The sequence below is a fragment of the Asterias rubens genome, chromosome 20 (assembly GCF_902459465.1).
Source record: "Asterias rubens chromosome 20, eAstRub1.3, whole genome shotgun sequence".
Lineage (NCBI taxonomy): Eukaryota > Metazoa > Echinodermata > Asteroidea > Forcipulatida > Asteriidae > Asterias > Asterias rubens.
In genome coordinates, this window is record NC_047081.1 from 5230407 (window position 1) to 5249165 (window position 18759).

Here is an 18759-nt window from a genome sequence, read left to right on the forward strand (position 1 = left end):
ACGAAAACTCAAGAGTCCAGTAAAGAACACTAAGTTTTAACACTGCTATACACAATAGACACTGCTGTCCAGAAAGACAAATACATACTAATGAGCTAGCAACATGGCTGTAACATAAATAATCTAGATAGTGGTTCTGGATGTCAGCCACCTGTGCAGTGATCACATAGCAATTAACTATATTATGTCCCTCACACACACAGCACAGTATTGATACTGGTCAACACAGAGTTGTGTGATGTAGCTAACCCTATGTCAATAAACCAAACACACAGCCATGAACCTTGAAAGTTCCTAAGACATTCCACAGCTGGTGTACTTAATTACTTAATCTCTACATCTCTGCAATAAACAACCCATAGCATACAGCACTAGGAATCTCATGTGGGGTCTATGCTAGAACCTTACACAAGAAACTGTAAATCTCTGAAGTTTCATGGAATAGAAACACAGAAATCTAATGTACAAAAGAAACAATAACTTAATCATAACTGAAAGACCTTAATGGCAAAAAGAGCAAAATAAGGAATAATAACAATTATCAAAAGTGACTCAATCAAAGTTATCCTAGCAAGAACTTTGCAATGAACTAGGTAAATCAAATAACAAGAAAAACCAATAATGACATGAAATCCATACAACTCATTTAAACTTCTCTGTGATATGCACACTAAAAGTATGGACATGGAAGAGTCTAAAACATCAAATAACCATACACTCCATCTTCAATGAAATGTAAAGTAAACTAGAGCTAAATTGCATTTGTGCACAAATGCAGAGCTGTTTCGTCATTAAAATCTTCAAATTTCTCAACTGAGTTATAAATTTGTTGGGTATTCAAAGCAATTTGCCCAATGTGGCATAAATAACAAAAATTATTTGGATTATACCATGTTCAGATAGCAATTTATGTGTTAAAGGTGCAAAAATTGAAAAAATCAGAAAAATCACGTGATGACGTCATCATGATGTCATGTCAGATTTCAAAAGAACTTGTCAATATCCAACAACTTACCAAGTTTCAACATGATCGCATAATCACTTAGGGAGTTATATTAGTTCAAAAAGTGCCCCTTTAAGGCCGCGTCACGTGACTCCCGATGACGTCATTGATCTGAAACTTCACACATATGATGGCTGCCTGACAGTTAACGTGTGTGTAAAATTTGAAGTGATTACAAAAAACTTCACCACACACATCTCCAAAAAGTCCATTTTGACGAGTTTTCAACCTGCCGCTAGAGGGCGCTCTTGTGTATCGTGACGTCATCGGTATTTTTTTAAAACTGCCCACCCTTGCCAGAGACTAACATCGTTGAAAGCAACTTCATAATTTTTGCCACTTTTGAATTGCATGGCACTTCCGGTTTCGACCGGAAGTAGAGGTCATGTGAGGTCACGCACACAAAATAAAATGAAGACCTAATTTATCCCTACCTAATCCCGCAAACAGAAACCTACGGTCTCTTGTGGCTGATTTGATATAGATTTTCAAATAATTAAATAAAAAACCTTTAAGATGACGTCACGTGACAGGTGATGACGTCATCATGACATCCTTGTTTTAGGATCATCATTGCACCAATGCCTTTCATCACTGCAAGTTTCATTGCAATTGCTCTTTAGGAACTATGCAAAACGCCGCTTAGAACGATTGTGCGTTATCTCAATGGCTCAAATTACTAAAACAGGAAAATTAAAAAAACTTTAACAAAAACAAGAGCTGTTTCGCAGCGCGCTACTCTGCACGAAACAGCTAATTATAATAAACCAAACTATTTCTTAAGGAAACTTGTAAAAGAACTCTTTCCTCCCTCCATATAGCAAGGTAAATTAATCCAAGGAAACATTCTCAACTGTTTCAAATATAAACAGAGTAAAGACAATCCAAAAAGGACAAGTTTGGGCAAAACACTGGCTTAATTAGTGCTTCCAAACTAAAACAAAAGTAACAACAAATGCAAAGAACTACAATTGTATAGACAAAGGAAACTTATTCAAACCCACTTAAAATACAAGGAATCTCCTCAAAAATGACAATAATAATAAACACAAATATGGATTGTAGTCTAGCAGTAATAAGAAACAAAGAAAGATTTGGTACTTACATAACAAGGATGGGAATAACTCTGAAACTGGAATAGCTCTGAGACTCTTGGAAAAATGACTTGCACACACGATGATAACTTGCAATGGAATGACTTAGTTGCACAATAGCAGCTACACTATACCTGGGGCTGACCACACTGACAATGCCCTGGGAAACAAGACCCTCAGCAGGTGGGCTGCTGCTAAGTCAACAATTAGTTAACTTAAGAGGGGGCACACTTAAAGTGCCTGGTCACAATCTCCTCTGCTCACCTATTGGGTTCCACACCAATATTTAACAGTAAAAAGAAAAAAAAAAAACGCAAAATAGTAATCTTGAAGCGCAACAACAACCTTTTAAAAACTGAGTTTATATCAAACTACCATTTTGCGGTATAAACGCCAATTTGTGCATTTTTGGGCATAAATGAAAAGCAAAAACAAAGTCCAAAAGAAAAAACGTTTCATCAGGAAACTTTTAAACAAATTTGGATACTACTCCTGATCAATGGATTCCATTCACCAGGAGTGCCGAATAATGCAAAATCAAAAATTAATAAAATACATAGCAACACTACAGTCCCTAAGATGAAGAGTTCTAATAGCTGTCTTAATAGCTCCGACGTCTGGAGTGGAGTAGTAAGAGTAACCGCCTGTTGTAGAAAACCATCGATCCATCCCTCTAAACCATCGCTCAGAAGAGTAGAGTTTGCTGATATACATGAAGTAGACATAAGTCGGTGATTGGTTGTCCTGGGAAGGTTGAAAGGATTGGAGTGTTTACCGGCTCCATGGCGAGTGGATTGCCTCAACGGCTTGCTCACAGGCTCGTCTGGAGTTGAAGTAGACTGTTGAGTGTCATCTGCGGTGTTAACGATGGGATCGAGTTTAGATACGACTGGATTGACGTTAGATACGACTGATTGACGTTAGATACGACTGGATCGACGGAGACTGCTACCATAGCAGGCTCCGCTGCTATGTACGTACTCTCAGGATGAATATCAGCCTTTGTCGTTTTAGGTTCCGAAGGAGAATCGAAGGAGACTGCATCCACTGCAGGCTCCGCTGCTACGTCCGTTCCTTGGGGCTGAATGTTTAACACAGGCGAAGAGGAACTAATCACGGGGTTTAGGGGTTGGGACACAGGAAAGGTAATCTTCATCACAAGAGTGGATCCGTCCAAGCTGGTCGTGTTGTCGTCCTGGTCTTCTGTTTCAGACATCGCTAAATTGACAACTGATGACTTGGGAGGTGCTTCCTCTCCTTGGTCTTCCACGCTGGGGACAACTTCTTTAGTGTTGAGGATCTCCGTCCTGGTAACTCGCTTCAGTGGCCCAGTGCCATCAGCCAGCTGAATTTCATAAACATTCTGCTGAGGTTGTGAAACTACAACATAGGGGGTTGCCTTCCAGTGGTCGGCGATCTTGTTCCTTCCAAGGGGGTGACTTCGAAGAAGAACTCTTGTCCCGATGGGTATTCCCTTGTCGTTAACCCCGACGTCATTGCGTTTACACCTGTTCTCTGCCTTCTGTTGCATCTTCCCTCGGGCCAATGCAGCAGCATCCTTCAACTTCTGTTGGTGTTGTTTCACCCACGCGTCTAGATCTGGTGATGGAGTGGTCTTCGTCTCTGCTAAGCCGAACATCAGATCAATCGGTAGGGTTGGCTCTCGTCCCATGTACACAGAGAATGGTGACAAACCAGTGGATGAGTGCGGCGTACAGTTATACATGAAAACGAGCTCTTGCAGGTGCTCTGTCCATCGCCTCTTCTGCTCTGAGGGTAGGGTACGAAGGAGATTATGAAGAGTCCGGTTGAAACGTTAGCACTGCCCATTTCCCTGCGGATGGTAGGCAGTGGTTCGGCTTTTGATAATCCCATACACGGAGCAAAGGTCTTTCACCAGCGCAGACTCGAAGTTCCTTCCTTGGTCGTTGTGAATTCTCCTTGGTACACCGTACTTTTGAAACCACTCCTTGGCAAGTACCTTCGCGATGGTTGATGCCTTCTGGTCCCGGCAAGGTACCGCGATGGAGAATTTGCTGAAAACATCGGTCATGACCAGAACGTTTTCTTTGCCATCTGAAGATTTCTCCATCAGAGTGAAGTCGATCGCAAGGACGTCAAGGGGATGTTCAGCAAGAAGGGTCACCATGGTGGGTCTGATGTTTGGAACTGGTGCCTTCGCAACAGTACATCGCTCGCACTTCTTATACCACCTCTCTACGTCTGCAGCAATGCCTTGCCAGTAGAACCTCTGTCTTATCAATGCAAGGGTGCGCTCCTGTCCCTGGTGTCCAGCTTGGTTATGAAGAGCCGTTAGTGCCACTGGCTGTAGCTTGGTGGGCAGAATTAACTGAGTACGATCACCTTCCAAAGGATCTTGGGAATGAAGATAGAAAACACCATCCTTCTCTCAGATTCTATCCCATTTCCGTATGAGGTTTCTCGTGGCTGTCGTCTCTCGTCTCGGTTGGGTCAAGTCGGGTTTGGCTCCATGCTTCCAGAACACCAAAAGTCTTGAGATCACTGGGTCCTCACTTTGCAGTCTGGCCAATTCTTCAGGAGTGTACCCTGGGAGGGTAGTCGTTGCTGGGGTAGCCTCTACAGCAATGGCTGAGCGGACGCTTACTCGGTTTACCTTGGGTGCTGCGTCAGAAATCCCCTGGAGTGATGTAGAGTGGGTTACCTCTGGCAGGGTCTCTTCGGCATGAGCTGTCTGGCGACTTAGAGCATCAGCGTTCGCGTTGGACCTGCCAGAACGATACTTGATGTTGAAGTTAAATTGGGCAAGCTGGCTCACCCATCTCATCTCCGCTGCAGCAAGCTTGGCCGATTTAAGATATGACAAAGGGTTGTTGTCCGTATAAACCGTAAACTCTCCTCCCAGAAGATAGTCTCGAAACTTCTTCGTTATGGCCCATTTGAGATCAAGCAACTCCAGCTTCATCGAACTGTAGATCGACATATTCTTCTCGGGCGGACGGAGACTTCTACTGGCATAGCAGAGAACCACCTTGCCGTGCTTCTGCTCTTGGGACAAGACAGCTCCCAAACCATCAAAGGAGGCATCAGTCTCGACGATGAAAGGCAGGCTGAAATCTGGATAACCCAGGATAGGAGGGGACGTCAGTCGCGCTTTCAACTCCTCGAAGGCCTTGGTGCAGTCTACGTTCCACTGTTGTCGAAAATCCTGCTGTTGACTTGACGAAGGACGTCTCCAGGCAGCTCCCTTCTTACACCCACGTTTAGTGAGAAGTGCATGGAGAGGTGCTGCAATTTGGCTAAACCGTTTCACGAACTTCCGGTAGTAGCCAGAAATTCCGAGGAAAGCTCGCAGCTGCTTCTCTGTTTGGGGTTGCTTCCATCCACCAATGGCCTCCGTCTTGGCAGGATCAGTAGCGATTCCTTCTGCAGAGACAACATGGCCCAAATACTTGCACTCCTTCCGGAAAAAGTAGCACTTCTTGGAATTCAGTTTCAGGCCATGCTGTCTAAGTCGTTTAAACACTACCTCCAGTCTCGCTAGGTGATCTTGGAAGGAGCTAGAAAACACCAGGATGTCGTCGAGGTATAGAAGAAGACTCCCATAATTTAGATCTCCGAGAACAACCTCCATCAGCCTCTGAAAAGTCGCTGGGCTGTTACTGAGTCCGAATGGCATGCGAGCATTTTCGTAGAGACCACCGGTGCCTGCACGGAAGGCTGTCTTCGGGATGTCCTCTTCGGCAACAGCTACCTGGTGGTACCCCTGCACGAGATGCAATGAGGAGAACATTCTCGCACCACCTAGGGAATCCAGGGCCTCGTCAATTCTTGGGATGGGGTAAGCGTCCTTCCTGGTCTGTTCGTTTAGTGCCCGATAGTCTACGCAGAGGCGTATGCGTACGATGACAATAGGTGCAGCGTATGGACTGGTAGAGGGTCTAATAATCTTCTGGTCAAGCAATTGTTGTAGATGAGCCTTGACATCTGCCATCTGGTGTGGGGGTACTCTTCTGTGGGGCACACGGACAGGTTGGTCAGTGGTCACGGGGATCTTGTGGGTAACGGTTGTAGTGAACCCCAGGTCATCTGCTCCTTGGCAGAAAACATCTTTGTATCTACCCAAGAGCTCCATCAGCTTCCGCTGTTCATCGCTGTTTAGTTCTGTATCTTCAAGGTCGATTTCAAAGGGCAGGTGTTCTTGCATCGGTGGCTCCGTTGTGGAAAGACGATTGGATTCTACTTCTCTCACATCTAGATGGATATTGTTGCTTGTCGCCGGGGTCGCATCAGTACTGGATTTAAGCACCCGAATGGGGGAAACGATGCCAATCCTGCTCCTAGGCTGCAGCCACACATCCTCCTCGCCTAGGTTCACCATCTTTGCTGACACGGATCCGTTGATGGGGATGGAACAAGTGTCTATCACTGCTACATTCCTGGGGAGGTTGCCATGGTTTCCCTGTACAGCCTGGATCAGAACCGCAGGGCTATGTCGGAGTTGTCGTGTCGTACAAGTTATGACCATGCTGCTACGGGCTGGAATGCAGATCGGCTTTCTCCCCTTTAACCTCGCAAATTCTAGCTTGGGTGACTGTTGTTCACCTAGCTCTAACGCTAGTAGCACCTCGGCCCAACAGTGGTTTACGCTCCCCTTCACTGTCTTTAGGTAGTTCCTCCCGTGCTTCTCCTCCAGTGCTGCCCTCACCTCACTTATCACGTTACAGCCGAGAAGACCAGTAGGCTGGTCCACTTTTCCAGACTCCTTCGATATGAGTACACCGACACCACCAAGTTTGACTCCGCAGACATCCATGTCGAGCTCGGTGTATCCGACATACGGGAGCTCCGTTCCATTGGCAGCATGGACTCGCAGCCAGTTCGAAACATCCTGAACTCTGGGCGGCTGGGGTGTCAACTGCTTAAAAGTAGTCTCTGGTAGAATGGTGACTTCACTTCCTGTATCGACCCATCACCTCAACAATCACTTCCGGGCTCTTCGTCACCGCTCTACCAAAGACTTCCTCTCTGCTCCAATTTGCTGAGCCAGCTCTCTCTCCCTCCAGCGCCTGGCTCTTTGCTGTGGAGGGTAGGCGTTTGGGGAATCTCTTGGTTGGGGCGGGTTGAAGGGCGTGGCCTCGGTCCAGGTATGGTGGGAAGTGTGGGTGGCTGTAGGGGGTGTTCCTCTCGGGTCTCTTCTGGGTCTGCGACAAAATCTGGCGATGTGGCCTACTTCGCCGCAGTTATAGCAGGTCCGCGGGCCTCTGTTGACTGACATGGGGCTGGGGGTCTTCTGGTTTGACAGGAGTAAGGACACCTGTCCACAAATTTGGCTCAAGGCATCCTGGGTGGCCTTCAGCTGAGTCGCCTGATGGTCCAGCTGCTTCTGGAGGCTGCTGTCTACCTCGTCCGTCTTCGCCCTAGTTGCGCGGGCCTCTGCAACAGGTGGTGGTGGGGTGCTCTCCCACGACAGAACAGTGTTCCGGAGGTCGGCAAATTCTATGCCCTCCTTCTCTTGCATGTACCGTCTCACCTCACGCCGTAGAGACGCATCTGCCAGCCCTGATGAAAATCTATCTATCAAGATGGCGTTTTTGTTCCCCAGTAGGGGGCTGTCCTCTGAAGTGGCGGTCTCCACCTTACGGAGTAACTTCAGGAGATTGAGGGAGAATTCTTGGATGCTCTCCCCTCTATGCTGACGTCTGCCGTAGAACTCCTCCCACCGTGTGGACGGCGTCTCGTGGCATGCATATGTCAGCATAATGTGCTCTATATTGGTGTGGGGGTACTTCTCACCAAAGGGGGGCAGAGACATACCTCAGCTCGGGCACTGCCGGCGAGATGATCCAGGACTATCTGGGCACCCTCTTCATCAGACATGTCCTTTGTCAAATGGAGCATGTCTTCCGCCCACTCACGGACTTCCGGATCTCTGTCGCTTGTTGGCTTTCCGGACAGCTTCGTTCCCCGGTCCCGAGGCATGACAGCGAGATGTTTCCTCATTTTGCCAACCAAAACGTTAGTGCGCACGCACTACGTGCAATTTACATATTTCATGGGAACGGTCTATTGCGACTGACTCACACCATATAAGAACATAGAGGGCGCACTGGCCTATATACGCGCTCCGGCATGCGCGCAGGCGGCCATTTTCTAAGTTGACAAAACTGCATAGAGTTATATATAAGAACTAGAGGGCGCACTGGCCTATATATATGCGTTCCGGCATGCGCGCAAGCGGCCATTTTCTAAGTTGACAAAACTGGCATCTCACAGCGTGTGTTTGTGCGGCCATTTTGTAAGTTGAACAAACAGCATCGCGTGAGCGTTCAATAAAAAAAAACTCAAACGTGTATTTTATATTCAACGCGCTTGTCATCACTCGTGCGCCCTCTAGTTCTATGACTCACACACACATACTGGGATCGAGGGTGTGTGTATCGTCCCCACAGCTACACCGCGCTGTAACTAACTACACACCGCGCTTAACAATTAACGTCTTGACTTCAAGACTAAGTTTCACAGCGCATAAAATTAAAAGTCAACCTCCACTTTCATAAGGCATAGTGAAGACCATACATGGTGGCAGCGGTAAACTGGAGACTTATTATGTGAGTAACAAAACTAATCATCAAACAAATAAAAGTGTGATTTTCTTGCCGTGTTTACTCACGTAATCATGTTGAAAACCGAACTGAGAATAGGGAGTCCGGCAAAATTTGTCTTTTTTTCACAAAACCTCAACAAGTTTTATACCATTGGAAAGTGGATGGCAAGAGCAAACCAATGGTGTTTATTTTATTTCAATAGCTTCGCTTGTACAATGGGGGAAGCTATGCTCATTTAAACAGGGCAGAGGGACGTTTTGAGTCTGTCAATTTCTTACTGATTCATAAAAGAGTGTGGAAACTGCTCCTGATTTATTAACAAGTTACAAGAGCATACCACTACCAGACATCATAATAAATTTGACAAAATTGATCTCGGTATTCACACCAATGGGAAAATAGGTGATAATTGTGTCTTGTTTACATATTTTAAAGCCTAATTGTATATTTTTAAAAAAAAAGGGAAAACAAATTACAATACATGTAGCGTCAATAATCTCTTTTTTCCATTTCAGATACCTCAAGTCTTGAAGATTCAAGCAAGTCAGTTTCAAAGACATAAGCTGCACAATTAACCACTACCATGGCAACTGAAAACGTGCATTTTATGTCAATAAACAAATGCTAGAGAACAAAAACGCCATCTTAATAGCGAGATTTTCATAAGGGCTGGCAGATGCGTCTCTACGGCGTGAGGTGAGACGGTACATGCAAGAGAAGGAGGGCATAGAATTTGCCGACCTCCGGAACACTGTTCTGTCGTGGGAGAGCACCCCACCACCACCTGTTGCAGAGGCCCGCGCAACTAGGGCGAAGACGGACGAGGTAGACAGCAGCCTCCAGAAGCAGCTGGACCATCAGGCGACTCAGCTGAAGGCCACCCAGGATGCCTTGAGCCAACTTTGTGTACAGGCGTCGTAGACAGGATACAAGTAAGCAAGCACAAAAAAAGGGTTGGTGGTGTGACGCAACAAGGATGGAGGCGCTGCAGGATCAAGTGAAGATGTTGACAGCGACAGTGGAGGAGCTGAAGTTAGCAAAGGCCGTGACACCCAAGATTGTTGTCATGCCTCGGGACCGGGGAACGAAGCTGTCCGGAAAGCCAACAAGCGACAGAGATCCGGAAGTCCGTGAGTGGGCGGAAGACATGCTCCATTTGACAAAGGACATGTCTGATGAAGAGGGTGCCCAGATAGTCCTGGATCATCTCGCCGGCAGTGCCCGAGCTGAGGTATGTCTCTGCCCCCCTTTGGTGAGAAGTACCCCCACACGCATCATAGAGCACATTATGCTGACATATGCATGCCACGAGACGCCGTCCACACGGTGGGAGGAGTTCTACGGCAGACGTCAGCATAGAGGGGAGAGCATCCAAGAATTCTCCCTCAATCTCCTGAAGTTACTCCGTAAGGTGGAGACCGCCACTTCAGAGGACAGCCCCCTACTGGGGAACAAAAACGCCATCTTGATAGACAGATTTTCATCAGGGCTGGCAGATGCGTCTCTACGGCGTGAGGTGAGACGGTACATGCAAGAGAAGGAGGGCATAGAATTTGCCGACCTCCGGAACACTGTTCTGTCGTGGGAGAGCACCCCACCACCACCTGTTGCAGAGGCCCGCGCAACTAGGGCGAAGACGGACGAGGTAGACAGCAGCCTCCAGAAGCAGCTGGACCATCAGGCGACTCAGCTGAAGGCCACCCAGGATGCCTTGAGCCAAATTTGTGGACAGGTGTCCTTACTCCTGTCAAACCAGAAGACCCCCAGCCCCATGTCAGTCAACAGAGGCCCGCGGACCTGCTATAACTGCGGCGAAGTAGGCCACATCGCCAGATTTTGTCGCAGACCCAGAAGAGACCCGAGAGGAACACCCCCTACAGCCACCCACACTTCCCACCATACCTGGACCGAGGCCACGCCCTTCAACCCGCCCCAACCAAGAGATTCCCCAAACGCCTACCCTCCACAGCAAAGAGCCAGGCGCTGGAGGGAGAGAGAGCTGGCTCAGCAAATTGGAGCAGAGAGGAAGTCTTTGGTAGAGCGGTGACGAAGAGCCCGGAAGTGATTGTTGAGGTGATGGGTCGGTACAGGAAGTGAAGTCACCATTCTACCAGAGACTACTTTTAAGCAGTTGACACCCCAGCCGCCCAGAGTTCAGGATGTTTCGAACTGGCTGCGAGTCCATGCTGCCAATGGAACGGAGCTCCCGTATGTCAGATACACCGAGCTCGACATGGATGTCTGCGGAGTCAAACTTGGTGGTGTCGGTGTACTCATATCGAAGGAGTCTGGATAAGTGGACCAGCCTACTGGTCTTCTCGGCTGTAACGTGATAAGTGAGGTGAGGGCAGCACTGGAGGAGAAGCACGGGAGGAACTACCTAAAGACAGTGAAGGGGAGCGTAAACCACTGTTGGGCCGAGGTGCTACTAGCGTTAGAGCTAGGTGAACAACAGTCACCCAAGCTAGAATTTGCGAGGTTAAAGGGGAGAAAGCCGATCTGACCCTCATTTGCATATTTAATTGGGAAATCTTTGTAACACCATATCTCAAGAAGTACCGGGCCGATTTTTAACCTGTTTTTAAACTGAACATTTGACTAGAAAAAAGGAGATGTCGATAGTAAGACCACTCATCTTACATACCGCCCTCTATTGACCAGTAAAAATATTGAATGGAAGAAAACCAAAGCATTAGTTTGTAAACGTTTTTTGTTTAAGCCGTACCTCCCAAACCATAATACGAAAGAGTGCGTTTATTATACCAAATTGAAGCTTAGAACATAAGCTTTACTTAAAATGTATTTTTTTTAATTCTTAATTAGTTAACCACGTGACCCTCATTTGCATATTTAATTGGAAAATCTTTGTAGCACAATATCTCAAGAAGTACCGGGCCGATTTTTAATGTGTTTGTAGTATAAGACTCCTTGGGGATAGGATAAAAAAAAAACGTGACCTCAATTTGACCCCTACTTCCAGGTCAACCGGAAGTGGGACCATATCTCAAGAACTACTAAACATTTGTCAAAATTATTTTCAGATATAACTCCTTGGTCATTGAAGCACATAATCAAAGCAAAACAACACGGAACAGCTTTGTGTTTGTTCACAAACACCTAATGTCTAGTTATTATTATTATTCTTTGTTTCCACCTAAAACCCCATAGCATTTGTACACGTGTTTTCTTTAAGCCCTAATCTCCTAAACCATAAAGTCAAGAGAGTTAAATCATATATCAAATTGAAGCTTAGAACATAAGCTTTACTCTAAATGTAAAAAATGTAAAAAATCATAATTAATTAACACGTAATCTGCATTTGAATATTTCTGGATGCAGTCACTTCCACGTTATTGTTAAAAAACCTCTATGGTAAATGCTATGCAGATGTACTTGTCATGAGTTGTGACTTCTTGAGAGGAGTCTACTCATTTGAATATAACTGGATGCAGTCACTTCCATTTTATTGTTAAAACATTCTCTATGGTAAATGCCATACAGTAGTACCTATCATGAGTTGTGACTTCTTGAGCGGAAGTCTACTCATTCTGTTTTCCTACCATTTTGTTCAGGACTCTATACAATCTAACCGAGTTCCAGCCACATAATGCAACGTACGAGGGTTTTCGTTCAAACGAACGTGCGTAATTGAATAGGGGTTTTTGACGACGACGACGACACACCATCGTGTCCACAGATTTACACTAAACTTAAACAGTTTGAAGATAATGATAGTTGAAAGCTTCCCTTAAAATATTACTTGCTGTGGTGTTGTAGTTTTTGAGAAATTAGTGAAAAAACTGTAAACGTATGACTGGGACTGAGTTGGTTTGGGACCGAGTTGACCGGGTTCGTTTCAGGCGACGAGCGTGGACGACGAAAATAGACCGCCCGGGATTTGGATCGATTTACGGGTAAAGTCGCCTTGTTTGCGCCGCTGACCATTTGCCTAAACTAATTCCAGTATTTCGCGTTACTTTCGGAAATTAGACCATGACAAACAAAAACTCTTTGACAGGCCGGAATACAAAAGCAGAGATTTTATTATGCTGACATTTCTCCGATGGTTGAGGCTCAGTTTATAGAGCTGCTTATAATAAAGACGCAAAACATTTTGCTTTACAAAATTGCAGAAATTTAGCAGAATACCTGGATGCACAACTTGAACATGAGGCATGGTTAAGTGGCTTTTTGTGTTTAAAAAGCTCTATGTATTTTGGTCCTGGGCCAATGGATTTTAAAGGAAAGAATCGCAGCTCTTACGTAATCAGGGAATTGTGCTTACGCTAAGCGTATTTAACAGCTTAGCAGGGAATGTGTTCTTGAGCGTCACAATTGGCATCAAAAAATTTGCTACAGTTGACTAATTGTGCTCAACTAATTGTGCTACAGTTGACTAATTGTGCGAAACTTTGACTGCGAAAACAGTGACTTACAAAGTTGATTTGCATTCGCAGGAACCGTGCTTTACTTGTGACAAAAGTAGGCTGGGGCTACTAGTGCACTTTAGTGTTAAAGTCGCGACTACAAATTATTCTTTGGGTCGCGACTACTGTTTTTCTCTACTCCGTTATAATCGTGTCCACACATTGACTACAAAATTTGTCCCGACTACCTGTTTGGTGAACCAGTTATGTTGCTTACTACTATTCGCAACATAATTAGAATTGCCCTTGCGGCATAGCGGCACAAATCTTGAGAATCCGTATTTTATCTCGACAAGTGTCGTAGTTTGGTTTGAGGTGCGACTAGTCGAGTAGTAAAACTCACTAGTCACCCATTCGCAACATAATTAATATTGCCTTTGCGACACATAGCGGCACAAATCTTGAGAATCTGTATTTTGTCTCGACAAGTGTCGTAGTTGGTTTGAGGTGCGACTAGTCGAGTCATGGTGGGAACTTGCTTGATGAAAAAGATTCAGTGCTCAGCAGAAGCAGTGAATTCTGCGCTTACGTCAAGCGAAATAGACAGCTTATAGCAGGGATTTCTTTTGTTTGTGTGCTTCCAAGCTCGCACATTATTTTCCGCGCTTGCACAGTAAGCGGAAAACGGTGATCGTAAGCGCAAACTTTAAGCCGTACCTCCCAAACCATAATACGAAAGAGTGCGTTTATTATACCAAATTGAAGCTTAGAACATAAGCTTTACTTAAAATGTATTTTTTTTAATTCTTAATTAGTTAACCACGTGACCCTCATTTGCATATTTAATTGGAAAATCTTTGTAGCACAATATCTCAAGAAGTACCGGGCCGATTTTTAATGTGTTTGTAGTATAAGACTCCTTGGGGATAGGATAAAAAAAAAACGTGACCTCAATTTGACCCCTACTTCCAGGTCAACCGGAAGTGGGACCATATCTCAAGAACTACTAAACATTTTTCAAAATTATTTTTGAAATTATTTTTTAAGCTCGCACATTATTTTCCGCGCTTGCACAGTAAGCGGAAAACGGTGATCGTAAGCGCAAACTTTGGTGGTGATGAGAACCATGTAATGTTGCCCTGTAAGTAGGTTTGGTAAGGCCTACACTTCAAACATGTAAAGTCAAAAAAGATTGTTAGTACATGAGGGGAAATCTTGTGAGACTGGTCCAATTTGACTCTGCTTTACTGCGTAAGCAAAGAATTGACACTTCAGAAGCGCGGGTATTATCGCTTACATAAAGCATATTTCACAGCTTAGCAGGGATATTTTTGCTTGTGCGCGGGGAAACTTATCATATGTAATCTTTGCTTTGAACTTGCACAGATATTTCAGCGCTTGCACAGTAAGCGGAGAATGGTGGTTGTATAATAAATGGGCAGAGTTTGGTTGAAGCATGGAGGAATTCCTCTATGGTTGAAGCAGACAGAGCCATAAAACTGGGCCGTGTTCTATAGGGGAAGTTATAGCTTGACATTTTATGACAGTTTTGGTCTGCGACGTACACATACAAATACAGAGTCAGATACAGACATTACGGTGCAGAAATCGTGCAATTGAAATGTCTCATAAGAGCACCCCCTATCGGCAGGAGTAGGAAACTAAAGGAGTATCCTACAAATTAATTATGTGTTTTTAAACACGTAAAATAATATCAAATGGAAGCTTTAGGATGTTTAGCTTAATTCCTATCATAAAACTGTAATATCCACTATGCGTGTTATTATTATACAATGCTTCAACACTACTGTTTGTTATTGATGTTTAGTGCTTCAACGCATATGTGAGAATCTAACATGAAAGCACACACATGACGTTAGAATATTGTCCGTGTCATTTTACTTATGCGTCCTAAAGACCTGTCAGATCATTACAAAAACATATTAACATTCTTTATTAATTAACCACCAGTGACCTTCATTTGCATATTAATTAGGACATCTTTGCAGCATCAAATCTCTCACGGCCGACTTTTCAACTGTTTGTTCTTAAAGACTCCTTGGGGGTTTGAGATTAATTTGAAAAAACTGTGACCTCAAGTTGACCTCTACTTCCGCGTCAACCGGAAGTGGGACCATATCTCAAGAACTATACAGCAGATTTTCAATTTTTTTTCAGTTATAAACTCCTAAGGCATAAAATATTAACTTTGAAAAACCATGACCTCAAGTTGACCCCTACTTCCTGGTCAACCGGAAGTGGGACCATATCTCAAGAACTATACAACAGATTATCAGTTTTTGTTCAGTTATAGACTCCTTTGGCATTCAAGATTAGTTTGAAACAACTTTGACCCCATGTTGACCTTTACTTCCGGTCAACCGGAAGTGAGCCCATATCTAAAAAAGTACAAAGCTAATGTTCAAACTTCAGTTATAGACTCTTAGGCAATAAATATTAGCTTTGGAAAACTGTGACCCACAGTTGACCTCTACTTCTGGGTCAACCGGAAGTGGGACTATATATCAAGATCTACACAACCGATTTTATAGACTCCTTGGCATTGCAGATTAATCTTTGGTAGCTGTGGGCCCATGTTGACCTTTACTTACGGGTCAATCGGGAAGTAAGACCTTATAACAAGAGCTACACAACTTTTTTGAAACCTTTTTTCAGTTATATATTCCTTAGGCAATGAAGCACATAATCCAAGCAAAACAACACGGAACAGCTTTGTGTTTGTTCACAAACACTTAATGTCTAGTTAATGATTTAAAATTGATTCATTTTATAGAATGTTTTGTTCTGTATAAAAAAAAAGCTAAACATTATGGTTGTCAGTTCTCACTCGGATTCTGAAGTTGTCGGACCTTTGTCCGAGATTAAACCAGTTTAACCATATTCTGTGGGATTAGTTTTAATCCCCCCACTGCCAGCTGCTGTGGGAAGGGGTGACTTTCTTGCTGTGTATGGCAAGACGCTGGGGTTGTTTATTATTTTTATTTTTTTCAAACCTTCTCTTTGACTGCTTTTAATAGCTCATTCAATTGAGCAAAAGTGTATGTTGTTTTATTTATTTATTTGATCATACATTTTGTTTTGTCTATTTTGGCCTGTTTATTTATTCACTAACTTCACTTGTTCTTTCATTAATTTATAAATGACTTATTATTTTTATTTTTGTGTGTGTGTTTGTTTATCTTTACCTGAAGTTAGTGGCTTAACCACTAATTAGTCAACCAAACTCGCCAGCTCAAGAACTTGATACGCCCAGTATGCAGTCTTCAAGATTCTGGAATAAAAAGCTAATTGTTTTCCTCAACGAATGGTACAAATTCTTTCAAATTGTATTTTAAGTCATCCGCATTGTTTTGTGTGTATTGAAAATGGCGTTTATTACTGTGATAAGTAAACCATTAATTAGTTTACCAAATTAGCCAGCTCCAAACTTTGATTAGCCCAGTATATCAGTCTTCAAGATTATGGAATAAAAAGCAAGTTTTTGTTTTAACGAAGGGTACAAATTCGTTTCAAATTTTATTTAAGAACCGCATTGTTTTGTGCGTATATTGAAAATGGCGTATGTAATGCCTCCTGCTGGCATTTAGAGAGAGAGAGGGACTCAGCTTGTATCATGAACTTTGGTAGTTTAATCACGTTAACACATGGCTGCCATCTTGATGGAAAGGTACATTAGTAGGGGTTAGACTCTAGAGGGCGCTAAGTCCTGTATGTATGCATGTGTGAATGTGACATCCCCTTTTCTTTAAAGATTAATACAATGGAAATGAAGATTAATCTCAAATCTTTTAAATCAAATGTTCATTAGTCCAGTTTTTCCTTAAAAAGTTCAGTCCTCCGGAGAAACATTGTTCTGTTTAAAAGAGTCCAGGTTGATTAAACTTACAAATTAAACTGTTCTTTATTGTATGACTGTGTGTCTGATTGTGTGTTTATTTGTTGTGTTTAGTAACATGATGGTATGTTGTTACAAATCAAGTCTGTTTGGCTTGTTCACTCTCCTGCCTGATCGCGTCACTGTCGGTGTTCCTAAGGGGCGGTTAGAAAGCAGTCTGCTCTGGGGTTGTGAAGGAGCATTGCGAACAGGAGTTGGTTTGGTAGAACTCAGGGGAGCTGGTCGCAGATGAATCCTGTTTCGTCCGAGCTGACTTCCACTTTCCGTTTCCACATTGTAGGATCGAGGAGTAGTTGATTTGCTCATAACTCTAGGTTTTGTTAATCGGATTTTGGATGTAGATGGGTTGGTTGTTGAGGAGTTCTTGGATAGGGGTACTGGTAGAGCGTCTGTTGTAGTATTGCGTTTGCGAATACTGGTCTGCCTGCAGTATATCTCGCACATCCTCACGATCTGGTGGGGGGTGGTGTACTGAAGGTAGTGTCGTCTTGTACTTTCTTCTGTTCAGTAGCTCAGCAGGGGATGCAAGGTTTGACTTGAGTGGAGTTGCACGGAGAGTTAGGAGGGCTAAGTTGGGATCGTCCCCTGACTCTCGGCATTTGGTGAGGATTCTCTTCACTGTTTGGATATGTCTTTCAATGAATCCATGACCTCTGGGGTAGTAGGGTGAAGAAGTTTGGATCCGAAATCCGTACTGCTGTGCTAGGGCTCGGAATTGGGAAGAGGTGAACTGCGTGCCATTGTCACATACGATAACCTCTGGGATGCCTTGTTCGGCAAAGAGCACACGTGAAACTCTTGTGATGGTGCTTGCAGTGAGGTTGTCAAGTTTGCGGATAAACGGAAATTAAGAGTAATAATCCGCGATGATCAGGTACCAGACCTTGTCGTGGTGGAAGAGGTCAGCTCCAAGGGTGTGCCATGGACGTGGTGGAACTTCCATACTGATCATTGGTTCACGCTGCTGAGAACGCTGGTATTTCTGGCATGCATGGCAATTTGTCACCATATTGTCAATGTCTTTGTATATACCCGGCCAGTAGACACAAGATTTTGCACGCAGCTTGCACTTGTCGATGCCCTGGTGACCGCTGTGGATCTGTTGTAGTATGTTCTGTCGCAGAGAATTTGGAATCAGGATTCTACTGCCAACCAGGACTGTGCCGTCTTCTATGGCTACGTCATCTCGGACTGACCAGTATGGTCTGATAGAGCTTGATGCTGTCAGGCCAGCCGTCTGTGACTTGTTGTTTCAGCAGCTGGAGGGTCATGTCTGTGGCTGTCTCTTGCCTTATCAGCTCCAACTTTGTTGGTGTCACGCTCACGACATGGTGTATACGGACTTTCATCTCTGGTACAATGTATCTCATGCTTTTCCACTGGGGAGAGTCGGGAGAGTGCATCCGCAACGACCATCTCTTTACCAGGCTTGTAGCGTATTTCTATATCGTAAGCCTGTAGACGCAGAAGTATGCGCTGTAGTCGTGGTGGGGCCTGCATTAAGTTTTTCTTGTGGATATGCTGGAGTGGACGGTGGTCACTTTCCACGAGAAATCTTCTACCGTACAGGTAAGTATGAAACTTCTCACATCCGTATAGGACTGCTAGTAATTCTCGCTATATGTTTGCATATCGTGTCTCTGCTGGTGTGAGAGCTTTTGATGCAAATGCTATCGGACGACCTTTTTGTACTAGGGTTGCTCCTAGTCCTTTGGTTGATGCGTCAACTTGCAGTATTACAGGCTGCTTCTGGTCGTAGTAAGCGAGTGTGGTGTCTGATGCTATCAGAGCT

The 18759-nt window shown here is 44.3% G+C and overlaps 1 protein-coding gene across 1 annotated transcript; it reads right to left on the reverse strand.

Moving 5' to 3' along the window:
• Positions 1–17277: 17277 nt before the first annotated feature.
• LOC117303972 (uncharacterized protein K02A2.6-like) lies at positions 17278–18467 on the reverse strand. Its single transcript, XM_033788442.1, has 2 exons — positions 18293–18467; positions 17278–17735 (listed from the first exon to the last, which is right to left on the reverse strand). The coding sequence occupies exons 1-2, from the start codon at positions 18465–18467 to the stop codon at positions 17278–17280; spliced, it is 633 nt and encodes a 210-aa protein (XP_033644333.1).
• Between the last annotated feature and the right edge of the window lie 292 nt (positions 18468–18759).